The sequence below is a fragment of the Diospyros lotus genome, chromosome 12 (assembly GCF_014633365.1).
Source record: "Diospyros lotus cultivar Yz01 chromosome 12, ASM1463336v1, whole genome shotgun sequence".
NCBI classification, from domain to species: Eukaryota; Viridiplantae; Streptophyta; class Magnoliopsida; order Ericales; family Ebenaceae; genus Diospyros; species Diospyros lotus.
This window is the reverse complement of record NC_068349.1, coordinates 12284778-12307761: the sequence shown is the minus strand read 5'-3', so window position 1 is coordinate 12307761 and position 22984 is coordinate 12284778. Positions and strand designations below refer to the sequence as shown.

General features: G+C 33.1%; 1 protein-coding gene across 3 annotated transcripts; it reads left to right on the top strand.

Moving 5' to 3' along the window:
- The first annotated feature begins 1074 nt into the window (after positions 1 to 1074).
- On the top strand, positions 1075 to 7011 carry LOC127813933 (uncharacterized). 3 transcript variants are annotated; one of them, XM_052355076.1, is made up of 5 exons: positions 1075 to 1329; positions 3311 to 3463; positions 3757 to 3936; positions 4415 to 4974; positions 5083 to 7011. In XM_052355076.1, exons 4-5 carry the CDS (start codon positions 4500 to 4502, stop codon positions 6342 to 6344), a joined length of 1737 nt encoding a protein of 578 aa, XP_052211036.1. In that variant the 5' UTR covers positions 1075 to 1329; positions 3311 to 3463; positions 3757 to 3936; positions 4415 to 4499; the 3' UTR covers positions 6345 to 7011. The 3 variants fall into 3 exon arrangements, with proteins under 3 accessions (XP_052211036.1, XP_052211035.1, XP_052211034.1); XM_052355075.1 differs by having other exon boundaries at positions 3317 to 3463; positions 4431 to 4974; positions 5083 to 7008; XM_052355074.1 differs by having other exon boundaries at positions 4431 to 4974; positions 5083 to 7008.
- The last annotated feature ends 15973 nt before the right edge of the window (positions 7012 to 22984 follow it).

The following is a 22984-nucleotide window of genomic DNA, read 5'->3' as shown; positions in this document are numbered from 1 at the left end:
ATTTCACAAAATTGATGATTGACAAACTTGGAAAAGAAAGAGAAGGATAAAGAGAAAGACAGAGCGATTGTAACATAAAGAAAAAGAAGAAAAGAAGTAAAAGGAAGCTATGAGTTGGAGTCAGGATGGCCCTGGCTCCCTTAGACGTTTCACATTTGTAAAAAAAATAAAATTAAAAAAATTATAGTTCAGTGGGGCAAGGTCTCACATGGCTCCGCCCTTGATGACATCCTAAAGTTTTTTTAAAGGAAATTTAACAAGTAAAATTATTAAATATTTTTTAAACAAGTTCAGGTGCTCATAGATGTTTTTGATAAAATATAAAGATGAATTTAATTTAATAAAAATTAAAAGATATTTAATAATTTTATTTTTTAAGATATGAATATTTAATGGAACGTTTTAAAAATTTAGAATACTACAAGATTTTGTTGCTAAAGTAGAAGGGGTGTATTTATATCTTCACCTAACTTGTATCTATCTAAATTATTATAACTTATATTTAAAAATTCTTTAATACACACCCAATAAATCATAAAAAATAACACAAATGCTTAATTCCTTTTAGAAAGATAAAACCCCTTTATTGACCATAAAAAAATTATCAAAATATAATTTAATTACAATTTATACTTGTCATAATGTGATGTGAGTTAAAGATAAACACTAATAATGAGATACACATGAAGAGAAGAGAAGAGAAGTGAAGAGAAGAGAAGAGAAGAGAAGAGGGAGACACTTATTTATATATATAGATAGTGTTAATGGTGAGCATGTTAGATATGGTTGGGGCATAAATTTGCAATATTAAATGCCATTATTATTTTATAATATGAGACGATGCTTTAACCTTTCAATAATAATCATCATTACTTTAAGTCAATTTCTCATAGCTGGGAGGAGACAAAAAGGGAATAGGAAAAATCTGGGAAAAACAGAAAGAGAGAGGCAACAGAGTAATAAAAAGAGAACAAGAGGACAAAAGAGTAAAATTGGGAAAGGGGGACCCTTCCTTTTAGCCTTTTTAGTGTAACTGTCCCACCCCAAAGGTGCGAGCAGCATTGCGTCTCAGATGCCTTTTCCGCCCCCACCTCGCCCTCTCTCTCTCTGTCTCTCTCTCTCTCTCGCCCTCTCTCTCTCTCCGTATTATATAAAACAAGAAGTTGGAGAAGGATTTTGTCAAGATGATGATATGATCTTCCTGGATCATTGAGGTGCCAATCTTCCCATCTTTAGTTACCCATGAAAAGCGCCAGCCTGCCTTTTCGAAGCTTCAGATTTTCTGAATATGGCTGAATGTTTCGTCTGTTCCTTCTCTCCATCCTCCAGGTTCTCTCTCTCTCTCTCTCTCTCTGGATGTATATATATATATCTGATATTTGCATGTCGGTCTATGTTTATCAACGTTCGGTTGGAGCGGAATGTCTTGATATTGGCTATTTGACCGAGCTTTCTTCGATCTTTCCTTCTCTTTCCTTTTGTTCTTCCAGTAATTTTATCATCTGATATGACGGTGCTGGTTGGAAACCGTACGGTAAAGATTGTTGTTTCGTCGGTTTCCGGGAAAATGTGACACCCAGAATGAAAAAGTAAATTCCGAAATTTAGAGGGGTTTTTTCCCTTTTCCTTTTAATTTTTCATGGGTATTACGAGAAAGGGAATCCATTTTTTTAGCTTGAGTTGGGTGTTTCGACATCCAGAACCCAGAGGCTTGACATATATTGGAATGGGAATGGGAATTTTCTGCTCCTTTCTTTTCCCCCAGCTTTCTCGCCATCCAAACTGTTGGTAGTAAACGTGCTTTTATTGTTTTTCCTTTTTCCGTTGGTCTTTTCTTTTCCTGGGTGAAAGGATCAACCTTATGTGGATTTATAAATCTGAGGGCAGCAGTGTCCTGAAAGCGAGGTGCACAGTTACACGGTAATACGATCGACTGGGTCAGCCACTCATTGTCACTGTACATTGTTTTGTTGCTATTTGACACGCTGTTTGGCCTGCTGTAAAACCCAATTTCTTTCCGAGTCATTGATGAGAGCTGTCTTGCACTGGAAATTTTACTTCTCATCACTAATGGGAAGGAGCTGTAGTCCGACTTATGGCATTTGATTATGCCAAAAAGTGCTGATATTGTAACAAAAACTACTTTAAGATTAGTTTAAATGTTTAATATTCTCGTTTGGTTTAGTCTTTTATGCGGTGGTTGTGTAAAGTTTTTTATTTCTTTAATTTTTTGGAGAGAATCAGAGAAAGGAAAGTGGAAGGAAAATTACATTGCTAATACATTTTTCTCTTAATTAAATAGATGCTTTTTTGATGAATATCTATTTATTTTCTTCTTATTTTTGTTCCAACTCTAGCTGGGAGCCTCATGCACTCGAGATGTCCTGTATTTTCTAGGTTCCAACAAAAAGGAACCAAGTATACTTAGCTAAATTCCTTCTTATTTTTTGTTCTTTTCCTTTTCCTCTACAAATCCTAGTTCTAAATTCAGTTTTGTTTAGGATCAAATTAGATTTCTAAAGATAGTCAAACTGCCTCATTGGAATTCAGGCTGCATCTTGATCATTTGGAGCCACGGGTGGTGATAAAGTGGATATGTTGAAGTTGATAAAGAGGCTAATCATTCTGAAATGCCTGATTTTCTACAATGCAATTCATGACAACAAAATGAAAATCTTTGTTAGAAAAGGATGAAATATGTGGAAAGGATAATGCAGTAGCATCGCAGAACCACCTTAAGTAACTTAAGAGAATGAGTTTGGAGGTTTAACCCTATTTCTTCTGACTCTCCTCATTCATAGATTAAATGGGGGAATAAGAAAATATTAATAATCGTACAGGGTGATGCCCTACCAGTACTAAAAAAAATGAGTTTGATAATTATGTTCATGTGGTTTTAGGTTGTTTAAACTACTCTTCCAAACGATGTCACTTTGTCACTTTTTTTTTTTTTTTTCTTTAAGTGTCAGTTTGTCCTCTTTAAAAGCTAGGGTAGGGCAGCATACAAGAATGACCCCTCCTCCAACCCTCTCAAGCCAGGGAGCGTGGTGCATTTGGGACACCATTTTTAAGTGTCAGTTTGTCCATTTCATGCCTTTGTTTATTCAAAAAAAATAAATAATTTGTCATTAAAGTTACTTTCATATGAGTGATGTTCCATATTTTACTTATACTAAAAAATAAGTGAAAGGTCCAGTACTTCTTAAAATTGGGTTGTCTCTCAAATTAAATTAGTATTTTTGCATGAAAAATATGCTTGGTGGCCCAGCATATTATACAAAAGGTCCTCACAACTTGATTACTCTCATAGCTGCAGGACTAGATTTGCATGAAAACTAAAGACAAGATGCTTACTGTGGGAGATTTAAACTTGAATACGATGCAAGGATATGCAATTACAAATTCTCTCAAAGAGGTTTTAAAGCAGAAAATGCTCAGCCAAGAAGTTATATTCAGAAACCAGGTACCTAGTTAGTTTCCTTGTATAACTGTAGTTAGTCCTGGTTATTCTCTGATAGTCAACTTGCCCCTTTTGAAAAAGTTTTACTCAGTTTTTAATCCTAAATGATCTGTTTTGGGCCAAATCCTACGACTCTTGGGCGGTCTCTGGTGTCTGTTGCCCAAATTTTGAGCTTGTCGGCTTGCTTGTCTTTGACCATACTAGGTCAAGATATGGTTCTGCTGAATGACTACTCTCTTAGGCTATACATTATAAAGCATGACTTGCTCATTTCCTTGCAACTTATTTCCATTCAGGTCCATGAACTTCACCGCCTGTACAGGATTCAGAAAAGCTTGATGGATGATGCTGAATGTAAAGAGCTTGATGGATGGACTTTGTCTAGTGGAAGCAAATATTCAACTTTGGGTCCATTCACAAACCCAATACGGTTCTCACTTATTCCAAAGGGGAAAATATTTCCCAGTATTCCAATGGTATAACACAATCTCTTTTTGTTCAAGTTTAATGGCAAGATTTTCAGTAAATCTATTATTCAGTGTTTATTGTTATTATTTTGAGAAGATAAGACCATGGATTGAGGTAATTGGAGAGGTAGAATTCACATAGCTGACTCCACCTTGTCGGATTAAGGCTTGTGATGATGATGTGTGGGATGGGAGGAAGTAGTATCCTTATAACGATGGATTGTGGCGTGAATCCCTGCTGTTTTGGGGAGTTACTCTTTTGTGGTTTGACTAAGGTATGAGAGTCAAAACGTTGGCATTGGCAAATAAGTTCTGTATATAGAACGACCTAGTGATTTGAGATTCTATTTCATACAATGAGCTCCTTTTTACTTGGATTTCTTGTATCTTTACCATTATGAAACTCATAGTACAGGCAGAACAGTTAGATATAGTAATAATATATTAGATGCTGATGCACGGTTATGTTTTGTTTCTTATGTTGAAGTTAACATGCCATTCAGGTGGGCTCTACAGTGTGTGTAAACAAGGATTTTCAACGAGAGGACAATGACTACTTTCCACTTCAACGGATGTCTTTTGATCTTCAGCTGCCTGCTGCTCGGCTTGTTGATCATGTTGATAATGACCATTTGGAGAAAAGTAATGGTTGGAATTTAAAAGAATCCATACAATTGAAGGATTGTTTTCATGATGGTAATGTTTATTCTCCAGAGGAGGTGAAGCTTACACTGGGCATTGTAGACAACCCTAGGATGGGTAGTGGCAAGAGAACTTGGTATGACAAAGCTGCTTATTCTTCCTCCCATCATGTTATTGACTTGGAGGAACCAACTGATATAGCAACAAATGAGGATGCCAAATCTGTATCTACTCTTAGCTCTTCTACTGTGATCATGGGAGACAAGCATGATGCACGAGAACCTTTCCAGTCTATTCACGTGTCTAAAAGTAATGTTGAGAAAGAGTTATCTCATGGGCCAACAGTGAGAGACTCTCTTATGGTTGGAAGTTACAGTTGTGAGGAGCAGAACTCCAAGAAACAAGGTTTGGCATTTCTTATGTGCTTCTGTCATTAAAATGTATGACCTAGTTGTGTTGAAAAAGGTATGCTCAGCTTATATGAGATTTATTTGTCTTGCTTCCTTTGTGCAGGAATTAAAGAACGGTATAATGATATTGAATCAAACTTCTTTTTCACTGAAGGGAAACCATTTACTTCTTGTGAAGCAATTGGATTGGATCTTAACAGCGTTCCGCTTGATGACTCATTTTACCTCAGTGATCCAGTAGTTGCCTCTCTTTCAAAGGCTTCCTCGTCGGGTCCTTCTAATGAACTAATGGGCAAGATTTATGAGGGAACTTGTCCTAGTGCAGCTAGTTGGAAAAAACCAAATGGTGATTGCTTCAAAGAGGTTTCCACTTTAATGGATCCCCTTAGTGACAGCAACAGTTCAAAAACATGGGCTAGTTGTACGACATTTAAAGGACAAAGTCAAAATCAAGCTTCACCAACTGATCTTGAGACAGAGTCGGTGCACCTGTCATGCATTTCTGAAGATCTTAACAGTGACCATAGGGAACCTGGCAATAGAAATGTAGACTTCCCAACAGAATCTCTCAAGGGAAATTATGCAGATGTTGATATAATAGAAGTAAGTGCATGTAGAGATGGAAATATAGTAGAAGGTGAAAATAGTAACAAATCTACTATCTCATGCAAGTTTGATTGCAATGATGATGATAGTTCAAGTGGCACAAAAACCATGCAATCTGGAACAGACTTGGGAGGATCAACTATTTCTCCTTGTACTCAGCTCCAAAAATCTGACTTGTACAAAGTTGCTGAAAATGAATCAAGTCAGCACGAGTCCAGATCTTTTGACAGCAGTGCACTGAAACATCAATGCTACAACAAGAAGGAAGAGCAATCATCAGGAGGGGATGCTCTGATCCAAAGAGCAGCTGAATTGCTTATTCATTTTTCCTTGGGAAGTTCAACTAATGATCAAGATTGTTGCACCAAGGCAGCATCAAATGGGATAAAAAAAGAGGGGAGGGATCAGCCTCAATATTCTCTAGATTCTTATGAATCAATAGTGCTGAAGCTAAAAGAGAGTGTCGTGGATGATGATTGTGTGTCATCAAAACCAGTAGAAGTAAATGAACCGGATAAAAAGGGAATTGGAGTTCAGATGAGAAGGGGAAGGAGACTTAAAGATTTTCAGAGAGATATACTACCAGGTCTTGCTTCTCTTTCTGCGCAAGAGATTCAGGAAGATGTGAACATTATGGTAGCAGTGATCAGGTCAAGAGAATACAAAAGAATGAGATCCAAGACAGCAGAGAACTGTTTTGCACCTGTCAAAAGCAGGAGGTCAAGGCTCAATTATGTAGGACGACGATATTGTTCATGACAATTTTTTGCAAGTTAGCAGAGCCATAATAGTTGAAAGCAAAATCATTCTAGAGCACACACCACAATATGGGAAATGAATTCCAACTTACTGCATTTCCTGTAATTTCTGAATCAGAGTTTATCCAATTATTTTACAGCATCAAATTATTCACCTTCCAGAGAAGAAATTTTGACTTCTTAGGAAGCCTTGGTCCATTGCTGAACATTGAATGCATTGAAGATGGGTACGGCATAGTGGAAAATATGAATGGTTCATAGCCTGCTTTCTATCAGAGAGCCTAAAGTAGGAGAAGTGCATTTACCCTCTCCTTCTCTTTGTCTCCAGGCACCTGAATTTGCAGAATTTGTTACATTGTTGTCATTCCCCATTAGGTAAAGTGGCTACTGCTCTAATTACCCTTCTTTTTCTTCTTCATTTAGAAATGAAGACTGCAATTGACATGAAAATTTTTATCTGCCTGACCTTCTTATCAAACTCGTTGCTTGGGAATACTTTTTGTTATGTTTCTAGTTTAATTGATTCTTGTAGGGTTCTATTTTTGAATATATTTTAGACCTTTTGGGGACGTGGCTTGTTGGAAGAGCGTGTATATATATTATATATACATAAATGTGATTACACCTTAACCTACTTGGAGTTTGCCTGCGTACCCCCATTCCATGGATACAATAGATGTTTTGATGAGCAGGGAAAACTGGCAACTCTGAAGAATTTTAAAGTAGTCTGGTTATAAGGTCTGGCTCTTCATGCCATGTTGGGATCTTGGATTTTTGGATGGAAAGGAAAATGCAGTAAGAAAGGAAAAGGATTTTCTGTTCTTTTTAATTCTTATGAAAACAAGGTGAAGGTATTTTTCACAGGTTTTCCCATTTTCACTTGACGTTTCGTTCTAGAATTGATGTAGCCGAGTCCTCTAGTGAGATTAATGCTTGTGATTTTCATTTCATCCTTTCACTTGGTTACCCATGAAAACAGAGTACAAGTTAAAGTCTCTTTTCACTTCCATTTCTCCTCTTGACAGACACAGCACTAATGTGACATCCAGACATAGCACTGGTGTGACATTCCCAATGAGAGTAAAAGGTGTTATTGTGATAATTATGATTTAAAATTTTTGTTTATTTGTGATTGGTTTCCTAATTTGACCGTGACTATAACTTTGAATTTGACTGTGATTATGATGTCAAATTTGATTTTATGTGAGATTTATCTCATTTGGAGGAATATTCGTATACTTCATATTCTGATCAGGATATGATTTCTTGTGTTCATTCATAGATGATTTTAATTCTATAAATAGATATCCAGGTCACATGAAATAAGACACCGAGTGTGTGTCAATATCATTTTTATATTATCAATATTTTATTAGTGATATTTTATTCTTTTTGTTCGTGATTTTTTTTAATTTGGATTTTATACGTTAAATTATGTGTTTGTGTGTAGTTGATTGGTTTGATTGTTGTTTATTTTCGATCTAATTTCGTAACAAACTAGTTTGAGAACTATTGCGTCAAACCATCAACATTTGACAGATCCCAGCCATTGATCCGCATCATCATCATCTTCTTTTTCAAGCTGGGTTTCAATTTACCTAGCCACAACTGCATTACCACTGCCAGCATTGGTCGTCGCCCTCATCGTCGATTTCTTTGCCCCCATCGTTCACTGCCGATTGACTTCCCTCAGGCTTGGCTGGCCGTCATTCCAGCTTCCTGCCACTGACATTATCTTTTTCTTCCTCCCTCACTGTCTGCCATTAATAAGAAGCTCAAGCAAGACCCAGATCCTTGCCAGATCTAATTCGACCCATCAGGTCCGTGACCTGCTCCAGATTCGCCATCAAGTTTCAATTTTTGTCCAGATTTAGTATTTTTATCCGTTTTTCAGTTGGATTTGTTATTTAAATTATTTGATATTATTTGGAGATATTTAATGACTTCGTTGATATTCCTCGATTAGACTGGATATTAGATTTTCGCTATAACAAGTTAAGATGTGTGCAATTTTGGCACAGATGGATTTAAACAATGCACTTTTGGACTTCAAAAAAATGTTATAATCATGGAGCATTGAAGAAAAACAACGTAAGGATCGTAAGGCCTTCTTTTAGATATATTTGCATTTATCGAATCAAATTTTGCAAGATGTTTTGAAAGAAAAAATCGAGGCAGCCCTATGTTTGAAATTGAAACAACTATATATGACGAAGAGTTTAATCAATAAGTTGCATCTAAAAAAAATATTATATTCTCATCGAATAATTAAAAATATGTCTATTGAGAGTCATTTAATAGTTTTTAAAGAAATTGTTTCTGATTTAGAATCCATAAAGGTTAAATATGATGATGAGGATTTGGCTCTAATTTTGTTATGTTCTTTATCGGTCTCGTATTCAACTTTTAGAGACCCCATACTCTATAATTGGGATACTCTTATTTTAGATAAAGTTTATGATACTTTATTGTCAAAAGAAAAAATTAATAATCAGTTATTAAGAACTTTTGAGAATCAAGGGAATGGTCTATTGATTAGAGTAAGAACACGTGATAGAAATTTTGGTAGTAGAAGAAAAAATGGATCCAAGTCCAGAAACAAAGAAAAAATTTGTAATTACTATAAGAAGAAATGACACATAAAGAAGAAGTGTTATAAGCTGCAGAACAAACTTAAGAAACAAAAAACTGACCAAAAAGGAAAATAACCAGAAACTTTAAGAGAAACCAATGTTGTTGAAAATAAAAGTGCGGGGAACTTATAGTGGTTATTAATGAGGTTACTAACCTAGTGAAGATTGAATTCTCGACACAACATGCACGTTTCATATTTTCTTAATAGGAATTTGTTTTTGACATATAAAACTCTAATTTTGGTAATATGTTGATGGACAATCATTTTTCTTGTAAATTGTTGGCATTAGAACTGTTAAAATTAAGATGTTTAATGGTATTGTTCAAATTTTAACTGATGTAAGATATATTCCCGATTTTAAGAGAAATCTTATTTCGTTGAATACTCTTGATTCGAATGGGTACAAGTTCATTGGTGATGGTGGAGTTATTATAGTTAGTAGAGGTGCTCTTGTTGTAATGAAAGATACGAAACAGTATTGTCGATTATATGTTCTACAGGATTCTAGCGTTACAGATGATGCTTTTATTTCTACATTTCTTTATCTGATACTGATCTCACTTAGTTATGGCATATGCATCTTGTACATATGAGTGAAATATGTATGGTTGAATTAAGCAAAAAAAGACTTCTTGAAGGGCAAAGTATTGAAAAATTATAGTTTTGTGAGCATTGCGTTTTCAATAAGCAAAAATGGATTAAATTTATTAAAAGCATTCACAATATGAAAGGTATATTGGACTATGTCCATTCTGAACTATGGGATTTGGCTAGAGTACCCTTTGCAGGTGGTGCTAGATATATATTGACTTTTATCGATGATTTTTCTAGAAAAGTTTGGGTATTCTTCTTGTAACATAAGATTGAAGTTTTTGCTACTTTCAAGCAGTGGAAGACTATAATTGAGAAATAAATCGATAGATAGATTAAGCGTCTCCGCACAGATAATTGTTTAGAATTTTGTTCATGTAAATTTAATGATTTCTGCAGGAAAAAAAAATGAATTCTAAGGCATTTAACAGTTCCAGGTATGCCACAACAAAATGGTGCAGCCGAGCGGATGAACAGAACCTTGATGAAAAAGGTACGGTGTATGCTGTCTAATTTCGGTTTATCTAAATCTTTTTGGGCAGAGATTGCTTATATGACATGTTTTCTGGTTAATCGGTTGCCGTCATTTGTTATTGATAAGAAAACTCTAGAAGAATTATGGTCAGTTACTCTTACAAATTATTCTAATTTTAAAATATTTAGATGTCTTGCATTTGTTCATGTTGATAATGAAAAATTAGAACCAAGGTCTAAACAGTGTCTCTTCCTTGGTTACAAGTCTGGTGTTAAGGGTTATAAGTTATGGGATCCAGAAGTGTCTAAAGTTATGATTAACAAAGATGTTATTTTTTTATGAAATTACTATGTTTCGTGGTTCGTCTATAAAAGAAATTAACCTTATAGATCACTAGAGTTTTGATATTTAGGTGGAGCTTGAAATCGACAAGAGTCAAACATTTGAGTCATCGTCATCATCTCAAATCAAATCAAGCCCTAAGTCAAGCCCAGAAGTAAGTGCTGGTCCATTAGACTATTGTATTGCTAATGATAGATCCAGAAGAAATATCAAATATTCTCAAAGATATGCTGAAGCTGATCTCATTGCATATGCTTTAAATGTGGTTGAAGATATTGACTACAGTGAAAAACCTTCCACTTATTCTGAAGCAATTAATTGTGCTGAATCTAAGAGATGAATTATTGTAATGCGTAAAGAGATGGAATTTTTACACAAAAATGGTATTTGAAAATTGACGAAACAACCCAAGGATAAAAAAATAGTTAAGTGCAAATGGATGTTCAAGAGAAAAGAATGTACACTGGGAGTTGAAAAAGCGAGATACAAAGTCAGACTCGTAGCAAAAAGATACAGTCAGGTTTCAGGTGTGGACTTCACAAACATATTTTCTCCGGTTGTGAAACATAGCTCTATCTGAACATTGCTTGGTATTGTGGCTATTTAAGATTTTGAATTGGAACAGTTGGATGTTAAGATAATATTTTTTCATACGGAAGTTGACGAGGATATCTATATGCAACAACCAGAGAGTTTTGAAATTCCAGGCAAAGAAAACCATGTGTACTTGTTGAAGAAATCTCTATATGTCCTGAAACAGTTTTCTTGACAGTGGTATAAAATGTTTGATTCTTTTATGATTAAACACAATTTTAATAGATGTAGTTATGACAGTTGTGTCTATTTTAAAAGAAACAAGAACGAGTCTTTATATATATGCTTCTATATGTTGATGATATACTAGTAACATCAAAAGATAAGGACGATATAAGGAAATTGAAAGCTCAGCTCAATAAAGAATTTGTGATGAAAGATTTGGGAGCAGTAAAGAAGATATTTGGAATGCAAATTTCAAGAGACAATAAGACATGTAAATTGTATCTAAGTCAAAAGAGATACGTTGAGAAAGTCTTGACTAAATTCAATATGTAGAAGACTAAACCTGTGAGTACTCCGTTGGCTACACATTTTAAGCTTTCATCGAGCTTATCTCCTTAGTCAAATGATGAAATTGACAAGATGTCAAAAATTTCATACTCTAGTGCAGTGGCTTGTCTTATGTATGCTATGGTTTGTACACACCCTGATTTGGCTCATGCAATGAGCTTGGTTAGTAGACACATGGCTAACCCTGGTAAAGAATATCGGAAGACAGTTCAATGGATTCTATGATATTTGCATAGTACCACTGATACCTGTTTACAGTTCGAAAATACTAGAGATAGAGTTATTGGTTTTGTTAATTTTAATTTTCTAGATGATCCCGACAAGAGAATATCGCTTACTAGGTATGTGTTCACCATTGGTGGTTGTGCTATCAGTTGGAAGACTACCTTACAGTCTACTATTGTTCTGTTTATTATAGAAACAAAATATAATTACTGAAGCAATTAAATAAGCTATTTGGCTAAAAGAATTTATGGGTAAAATCAATGAAGATCTTCATGACAATACAGTTTATTGTAACAGTCAAAGTGTTATTTTTTTTTACTAAAGATCAGATGTTTCACAAGAGAACGAAGCACATTGATGTGCGATATCATTTTATTCGTGATATTATTGCTTGTGGTGAAGTTACTGTAAGAAAAATCCACACTCATGACAATCATGCAGATATGTTGATCAAGTCCCTGCCTATTTTAAAGTTCAAGTATGGCCTGGATTTGGTTGGTATTCGTCAGGAAGATTGATTATTCGTAATTTCGTTGAAAAAAAGAATTCTGGATAATTTCGTTTGTGGATTTAGAGTCAAGGTGAAGATTTGTGATAATTATGATTCAAAATCTTTGTTTATCTGTGATTGAGTTTCCTAATTTGACCATGACTATAATTTCGAATTTAACTATTATTATGATATTGTTAAATTCGATTTTATGTGAAATTTATCTCATCTGGAGGAATATTCTTATGTGTCATCTTCTGAGATTTCCTGTGTTCATTTATAGATGATTTTATATCTATAAATATGTGTTCCGGTAATATGAAATAAGACACAAAATATGTGCGCCAATATTACTTTTGTATTATCAATATTTAGTTAGTGATATTTATTCATTTTTTTCGTAGTTTTTCTCGATTCGAGTTTTTCACGCTACATTCTATGTGTTTATATGTAGACATTATGTGTGTTCGTATGTAGTTGATTAGTTGATTGTGATTTGTTTTTGATATAATTTCGTAACAGTACGAATATTGATTTTTCTCCCGCATGGTTGGCAAGGAAAGGGATAATAACCAAACAGATTTATGAAGCTCAGCTACTATTGCATTACAGAATTTATCATTTTCCTTTTAATAAATCTAACTCTACGGTGAGTTGAATTTCTTGACAAATTAATTGCCATAAAACGAACAGTACTTTACACTAAAAAGGTTGGGCTATTTCTGGTTGTGGATCTCTTCTTGCAGTTGAGTGTCTGAATGATTGTTGTTTTTGTTTTTTGGGTAGTGACAGCATGTAGATTTTTACAGGTGGGGTGCTCCATTTTTGTCATTTTCTGCAACATTAATTTTCATTTAAAGAGAGAAAAGTAACAGTACTACTAGTACCCCCTTTGAAACAAAGAAGCTCCATCATGGCCCCATATATAAAAGAGAGACCAAGCCATTGAAGTACTGGGCTGTCTGCTTGCTGGTGGAGGGTTATTGAATTAAGATGGTGGCCAAGTGGAACAGTAATGCCACATGCAACCATTGACCTCTGCCGCCATTTGCATCTTTGCTTTTTATTATTATTATTGTTGTTATATATATATATATATTATATTTTGGAGTTGAAAAGTAAAATAATGTGTTTGGTGAAGTAGTTTCAAAACTGTTTTGCAACAGCTCTTTGTCTATCGTCGGACAACATAATAGTTGCCCGACTGAAAGAAAGGGGTGGGTCAGGGTGGTTTTCGCCGGCGATAGTGAGCTAGATCACCGAGAGAGGGGGATGAAAAAATTATTTAAATAAATTCTAAAAAATTAAAAATTTTGAGTTAGAGACATAAAAAAAATTATTTATTTATATTTGCGAATGAAAATGCGTTTTTAAATTAAAAACGAGTTTTCAATATTTTTTTTAATATTACGAAACAGTCATAAAAAATTTTTGAAATTGCAAAAATAGTGTAAAAATGTTTCTCGACATTTCAGAAATGAAAATATTTTAAAAACATTGAAACATGCTCTTAATAAGTTTTCGTGCATCATAGTTTAGAACAAATTTATATTCATGGATGACAATGTGTACTTGTATGAAGAAGTTTAAGATAAATATGGAAAATGCACATTCATTTAATCCAATTTTTTGGGTGTCATTCCATTCTTTAATAACAGCCAACCCTACTTTTGAAGGATTCTCCTTCCTATTCCCTAACAGCCCATTTGGTTGGAGAGGAGAGGTTTGAAGGAATGAAAAATGATATTCTAGCTAGTTTGATGAAGATACAATAATATAAAATTCTCTTAATTAGAGTGCCTAGCTACTTTGATGAAGGGCCACGGTTGAAATTAGTTCAAGCCCAACAACCCTTCATGGGCCAAGTAGCTAATGGGCCAAAGCAAATTGTGAACTGACAAATTAAACTGTCTTTTCATGTCAATTTCCCTTAATAACTCCAAAGGCTATTTCCGTCAATTCCTGCATCATGGCCTCCCAGCAACCAAATGCCTGTATTGAGATGATCTAGCGATTGGGATACTTAATAATTTTCTAGTGGGTCTAAAAATTTTAAGACCCACTTGTTATGTAACAAGCCAAGATTTTTTGGGGTATAAATATGTGAGATTTGGTTAGGGTTTTGGTTGGTGGCATTGAATCCAGAAGATCAGCCAATGAAAGTGCTAATCGGAAGTAGATTTGGGGTTGTGTATGAGCCAATGATGGGCCTGGATTCATGCATGAGTGGGTGATGAGTGGTGCCATCAACCCTCCCTATTCCTGCCTTCTTCGCTTGCCCCACCCCGACCCCCACCATTTCATGCCACCTCTAACATCATCCTCTTACCATTTTTTTTTTTTCTTTTTTACTTTGAAAAAAACACTAAAGCATGTACGTGTTACGTTACGTGTTTTGGTTAGTGGTTACCTGCCTTATAATAATTAAATGGACATGAAAACTGTTTCTGACAGGGCCGGGCAGGACGAGGACGGGTACCAACGAGAAAAATATTATTTATTATTATTTGTTTGGAAATTGGTGCGCCCTCAAGCACAACCCACATATCCTTTTAATATATATATATATATTTATTTATTTATTTTACTTTAATGATTGTTATAAATTAATTTAAGTTATATGTATGTGATGGGTACCCAATCGTATTATTTGGCAAAAAAATTAAAAAAAAAAAAAAAACATAGCTGATGCTTAACCCAAACTCAATCCATCGTACTTCTTAAAAAATAGCATCGCAATAAGCCACTTATTAATTACCCAAAATTTGTATTTGTATGTCAGTCATCATCTGTTCAAAAAATTTGAAGGGCCCACATTGATATCCATCATCTCTGGTAGATGAGGACATTAAGTTGAGTGTATGAAATTTTCTAAAGCAATTGGAATCATGATTGTGAATTACTTACAAAAAAGAAAAATCATGATTGTGAATTGAAATTGAAATTGAAATTGAAAACTCTCTCCTCTCCATGCCAAAATCACTTATAAAGGGCATGGACTATGGACTGCAGAAGATGAGTGATTAGTGATTAGTCATCATTTACTTAATTGCTTGTTAGAAACTTGGAACTAACAAACCACTCCATGTCAAATACAAATATTTTCAGTATCTTTTAGTTTGTACAAAATTCTCAACCTAAATAATGACGGTTGAAGACAGGACACAATTGGAGAGCTTGTTTCTATCCCTTTTTAGTCTTTGTTGAACAATAGAAAATCAACCTTAATAATCGTAAATCAACCTTAATAATCATAAGTCTTAATTTCATTAACTAGCTAGATTAAATTAATATCATTGTCATTGTCATGTCTTTAAAAATCATTATATCTTTATCGCTTCTTCTACAGCTAACTTGCTAAATAGTAGAAACCGTAATATATATATATATATAAAGAGAGAGTTGATATATTACTCGATACGGATTAGTAGAGGTGGTGTGTGGGGCTCAACATCTCTTATGGGATTCACATCTTGTCTCTCAAATTGATTACATTGAATAATTGTTATGTTATCCGAAAAGAATAACATAACAATTATATATATATATATTTTCTTAATTTTAATTCTTTTGCTCTTTTGTCATTCGTAAAATTTAAAGGGATAATTTTTATTTTTTTTATCTAAAGATAAATATATATAAAAAGATCAAAATTATATAAGAGAAACCCTGGGATACCCAGGAGGAACCATAAGGTCCACTAATGCCCCAAAATACTCGTGTTAGATTAAAATATGGGGATATAAAGGAAAAAACCCTATATATATATATGTGTGTGTGTGTGTGTTTTAATGCAATGAAGAACACAAACAAACACAACCTTGGGATTGATGCTACGTACCAGCCAACTTGGGTGATGCTTTACTGGAACAAATAATCTCACATCGTTAAATCTCGTACCTCGGTTTATCTTTTATAAGTACTTAAATCTAGTTAGTAAGCATGAATAAATCTAGTTAGTAAGCATGAATAAAATATAAAAAAGTCCAAAAGAAGAGAGAGAAATGAAACCAATATAACAAGAGCCAACAGTCCAATGCACTTCCCATCTGATCTGCCCCTGCCTGAGAGGATGAACAGTAGGACTGCTGGGAGTAATGAAAAGGCGTGTTTGGTGGGGTGCAAGGAAAAAAGGTACAAATTTAAAAGGTGGGGACGAGAAGATCTATGGCCTAAGATACCCCCCCACCACCACCACCCTCTCTCCTTTTCTAGTCCCCCTCCCTCTCTCTCTCTCTCTCTCTGCCACGCACACGGATAAATTAAGTACACACCCAAACTGACCCCCATTGTCTCCCCCCCTGCTCTTTAGCTTCAGGTAACCCTACCCTACATCCCTGTCGTACCCACCCTTGCTGGCTGCTGCCCCTTTCGTCTGCTTCCAAACTCCACCAAACCCTATACTTCTTGTGATTTCAAAACAACTAATTGTTGTTAATTAATGGCAAAGCATGGTTATACATAGAGGAATGCCCTTATTTTACACATGCATAGATATCCTTATTTTACATGCATGCATATATAGAGGAATATGTCCTTATTTTACACATGAAAGAAACAATTGAGATTTTTAAATTTTAATTAATTTTAGGGAGAGATTTTATGTATTTGTATTTATTCTAATGGGTGATAATTTATTAGAATGAAGAGATAACGTATTGCCTTCATTTAAAATATGAAAAAGAATCTGACATCTCCCATAAATAGGATGGTCACATCAAGTGGAAAGTTGACTATCCATCTAATGAGATATTTTGGTGCAAAGTTGGTGAAATAAATCTCGTTTTAACCATTGAAAAAGATGTATCATATAGCACTTGTTTAATATATAGGGCGGGGCATGAGTATATAACAAACAAACAGTTTATTAGTATTTTTTTTTTATTTAAATTAAACAATCAATAGGATAAATTCTGCTTAGACGTGTACGTGGTGACGATGACAGGGCTAACATTAATTTATTATGGATTTAGGTCGAATTTTGACAATAATTAAAATAGATTGAGATATAGATTCTCACGCTAAAGGTAGACTTGACCCAACAGAATGTAATGCCGCCTAAATTAGCTGTTGTTACACACTGGTGAGGTCTTTATATCCTAGGCATGCATGCATGCATTCTATTAGCTCCTAGTATTCAATTTGATTAAGCCATGCACGTGTTTGATTGATCACAGTCTTTTCTAGCTTAAACTAGCATACCTGCATCCTTTCACGCATGTCTCTATTCTTCATTAGCCAACAAGAGATTGCTAAATTCAGCCAAACAATATAAAAGGCAAGAGGGGGCTCTCTTCATTTTTTTAATACCGTCTGTTATTTGTTCTTATTTTATATATGTACTCTTTAAATCATACTTCTTTTTACATTAATTTTTTAACTATTTAAAACCAAATAACATGAGTCTGAATTTATATAATTCACCCTCTTAATTAACCAAGTTCTTAAAGTTAATCTCTCTCTTATTCTATTAAAGTTGAATAATCGCAAATTAAATCTTTAATTAATTTCATCCTAATTGTGATGTGACATTATTATTATTAGACTGGTATATATAATATATCATAAGTTCAATAATTGCTACGTAATAATATATATTTAGCAACATATAATTAATTATTATTATTATTATTAGAGAATTGCGTTAGCTAATGAAGGACGTTAAAGTAGAAATGGATATTATGAGAGATGGTTGCGGCGCTTGAGAGTCAAAATCTTTGGCGTAGATTCTGTCATCATGCGCAAGTCATTTATATAGGCCGGTCCCCAGCTAATTGAATGTCTTTGTGAACCACATACTGTTCAATTTGGAAGCTGAGGCAGACAGCGGCAGCGGCACACCACTGTCAGTATAGGAACACTCGAAAGCAACTCATGATGCCCGATGACATTTACAAAACGTCGTGGAAATTCTATCCGTAACCATATTTTTGTTCTTTGTAATTTATTTTTAATATTTTAAAATATTTTTAAATAAAAATTCATATTTATCTTTCATTTAAATTGTTAACGATCAATCATTCACCATTACTTCTCAAGCGCGTGCACCCACTTCCTCACCCCACCATCGCCACAGTCATTTTATTTTATTATTCAAATAACAACAATTATAGTAGATCGATATAAGACAGTAAAAAATTATTAATATTTTTAAAAATTAAAATATTTTTTCAATATTATCAAACAACATGCATCTATATAATTTATTTTTAAAAATAACATAATTTATAACATCAATCACTAGTTAAATCACATAATTTACATACACTACAGATGAATTAAATCACATAATTTACATACACGACAGATGAATTAAAAAAATAAGATTAATTAAAAAATAAAAAATACCTTTCAAGGGTACCTTCAAACCCCAAATCCTAATATTCGGGCAATTTAGAGTTTCCCGAACCTCTGAGTTCGGAACATCCCCCAACCCCTGAACTCCAAAATTGTCTGAAGCCCCGAACTCCAAGGTTAGGGGCTTGGGATGTCCCGAACCTTGGGATTCGAACAATTTGGGGTTCTCCAAACCCCAAGATTCGGGGTATCTCCCAGCCCCCGAACCTCGTTATTCGAGGAATCCCTCAACTCCCGATCCCCAAAATTCGAAAGATTCATAGAACTTTGAATTCATAAATTCAGTGAAAATGAATTCTCCGAAACCTTGAGATTCAGGAGAATTCAATTATCCTAAATCTCAAGGTTCAAGGGAATATATATATATATATATTATAATATAATATATATAATAGTTTATGTAATATAATTATGTATAATTATCATTATAATATGTATCAATGTATGTATATATATATAATAAAATTTTAGTTTTCTCATAAAATATAGTTATAATATATATATAATTATAATATTACAAATAGTGTGAGAATGATTTCATATTACATAACCATACATATATATTACATACATATATATGTTGTGATTCTTTTGAATTCATTGATTTAATTTATTCGTAGTATGTAAATTATGTTATTGAACTAGTAATTGATATTATAAATTATATTATTTTTAAATATAAATTATATAGATGCATGCTATTTGATAATATTAAAAATTTATTTTAATTTTTAAAATATTAATAATTTTCTGATGTCTTATATCTATTTAGCTATAGTTGCTGCTATTTGAATAATAGAGTGGGTTTGCTACACGTAGAGATATCTTTTAAGAGAGGGATGTTTGAAGGGTATATTTGAAATATGGATGGCTGCAAAAAAAAATCACTCTGATTGTAAATAGTAAAAATTAAAATTTTACTTACACTGATTACGAAGAATAAAAATTATGGTTGCAAATAGAATTTCTCAAACGTTGTTTATAACATTGTTCGGGATCTTTTTATCAATAAGACTGAAATGCCCCTTTTATCTAAATTAAATTTCTTATATATGATTATCAATAATTCGTAACACTTTTTTTTCTTTTTTTGTTCTTATATTCAAATTCTTATATATGTATGATTTAATTATTTTTATTTTTTCTTAATGAAAATCCACATCCATTGAATTTTTGAGAGTAAGCTCGCTATATGTGTACTAGTTGGTTTATAAATAATGTGCACAGGTATATAAAAAAGAGTAAATTACAAAAGTAGTTTTGAAGTTTTGGTGAAATTACAAGAAATTATTTAACATTTGAGAAATAGTAATAATAATTTATGTTATTAAATAAATAATAAAATAATTAATTTACCAATTATTTTTCTTCATTTCTACTCTAATTAAAAAATAAAACATAAATATAAAATAAATGAAACATTAACTAATAGCAGCATGAAACCCATTGAATTCATCTAAGTTCTTCGCCTAACTAAATTTTAAACGTAGGTCTCGGCTCATTGAAATCCATTTTTATCTAAGTTTCATAAAACCGAAAACAAAAGAAAAAGAATAAGAATAAGAAGAATAAAAAGAATGGTTCAATAAAACTTAGATGACTTAGGTTCCATTCCTTTCATAACAGAAAGAATAAAAAAGAAGAAAATGACAAAGAATTTGATGGAACCTAATAATTTGGGTTATGTCAAATCCATAATAGTGTGTGAGAGAGTGATGGAAGAAGAATGATTCATTGGAATCTAGATTTGTCTAAATTTTATCAAACTTACAATACAAATAGAGAAGAAAAAGAAGAAGAAATGTTCGATAAAACCTAGATGATCTAAGTTTGTTGGAACTCAAATTTTTCTCGATTCTGATAAAACTAAAAATCTAAATAGAAAGAGAATAAAAAAAAGAAAAAAAATAAGACTTAGAACACAAAGAGAAAGAGTTTAAAATTTGAACCATTTCTACTTTATCATCATCGACTAGCCGAATTAATAGTAATACCATGTGTGTAATATTATAATTTAATTTTATTTTATCATGTATAATAATTGAAGAAGATAAATTATATTTTAAATTTATCAAAAACTAATAACTACTATGCATTCAAATTACAAATATACAACAAAACATTAGTAAATTATAATAGTACGATAACCTAACATTAAAAATATGAATAGAAAATGAATAGAATAAAAAAATAGGAATAGGAATAGCCAAGAAACTAGCATCTAGATAAAATTATTAAAAAGGTTAAAACAACATACAAAGGTTTATTTATTATTATATATTTGGTTGTGGGAAGTAGGGAAGAAACGACACAAAGCACAACATTGGTTTGACCTAAAAGCGCAGGATGGATGAGATCTGATCTGCTCTGCTCAGCGCTCAAAGTTCCTCATAGATTATCAAATCAATCTTTTTAGTACTTCGTTTGCAACAAAAGAGACAAAAACTTGATCCAATTATTGTTCCAATTCAGATCTTCCCGTTTGCTGCTGCGCCTACCTCGAAATAAATACAATTCCAAGTTTGCGACTGCAATCGGCAATCGCAATCGCAATCGCAATCAATTCAAATCCTAAACCCTAAAACAGAGTTAGACGACGACGACCTCCGACCTGGCGCTCGTTTGTTCTTTGCGACAAAACTGTACTTGACGACGAGACGCGCATTTCATCCGATTCGATAAAGGCTGAATAAAAGTCCGATCTCCATATCAACTGCGAATTTTATTTTTTTTTACCTCAGCGTAATATCCGAAGCGGCAAACACCGAAGACGTCGACGCCCAAACAAACGAAAGGACACTGGGAATCGCTTCGGGTATTCAGTTGAGATCTTTCTTGTTGGCCCTATGCAGCAGCACGAGGCATAGGCGTCCAAATCTATGCATTTTTTTCTCCTCGTTTTCTGCCATTGCCAGGCCAAGCGATTGATTTTAAGAGCCGCCGTGTCAAGATTTGGTTGCTGCAGTGCAGCCTCCGCATTTGGGAGTTGTCCATTGAAGCTTCAAATCACTCCCTTCTTTGATCCTCTTTCTCACCACATTTGGCGTGCATGCATTGATGGGCCTAAAAATAATATTTTGTAACTAAACATGGCTTCTAATTGTTGCATTTTTCTCTCCTCTCTCTAAGCAGAATAAAAGGTTAGATATGCCAAATTTCATATTATTTTGATCACATTTTCTCCCTTCTAATTGTTTTTGTATTATTTTGATTACGTTTTCGACGTTGGGTATGCCAAATTTCATTGGGATGATAATACTTTTGCTTTTAAATCGAAAAGATGTCATTTTTCCAAACAATTTTTAAAAATGCCTCCAAAATGAATTATTATGAATCATTATGCGTTACTCTTTTTAGATGAACGATTATTAGCTACTTTAATATATGTTTATATTTGTTTTGCTAAATTACTTTAGTATATGTTTTGCTTTGAAATATATGCTTGGAAGCTAATGTCGTGTGAGGGGTCAGCATTCCACATCGTTTGATGATGTCTTTCATACAATTATCTGTGCATTTTAGGAAGATTTTGGTTCGTAAGTAGTATGGCTGGCCCTGGCTGGCAATTAAATATACCAAATACTGTTTTTATAAAACTTTTAAATCATTGTGTTTTGAAATTGTAACATTACCAAACAGCTTAAACACAGGCTGTGTTGGGTTACGGTATATCCATAGGGTGACATTTAATTTAATAATTGAATGTATTTTTTTTATTTAAATTAATTTTAAAAGTAAATAATAAATAGAAGATTGACTATTTTTAATCTAAACTACATTTATTTTTAATAATAATCTTAATTATATCGATAGGGTGACATTTTTTTAATTAGAGTATTAATTAATTAATCAATCCTCACCCATCCAAATACAATTAAAGAACCTAATTAAATTTTTTAAACATGGTAAGGCAATTTATTAATATTTAGATCTTAAAAAGTAATTAAAATTCCCAATATGGTGTTTAGCATCTGCAATTCTTTTTGCTGAATAAAAAAGATAGATTTATAGCACTAACACACACACACACACACACACACACACAGGGCGGCGCCCCATTTTAGATAATATATTATTTCAACTTTGCAAACATCACCCATATTTAAAAATTCCAAATTGCTTTTTTAAAATCCAATAATTGTTACCAGACGGTCACATATCTTAAGCTTCTGCATTTATTAAATTATTCTAACATTGAGAATATTTTAATTAACAATATAGAATTAAAATTTTATTCTTACAATTATCTTAATAAACATTTCCACTTTTTAATATCTAACTTTTAAGAGCTTTCTAATAATAAATATTAAGATTCACGCACTTGAAGTTGACGGCACAAGTATATATAATCATGACCTTAATAATGTTAAGGTAACTTTAATTAGTAAAAATTTCTAAATCTGTGTTACTAATCATTAT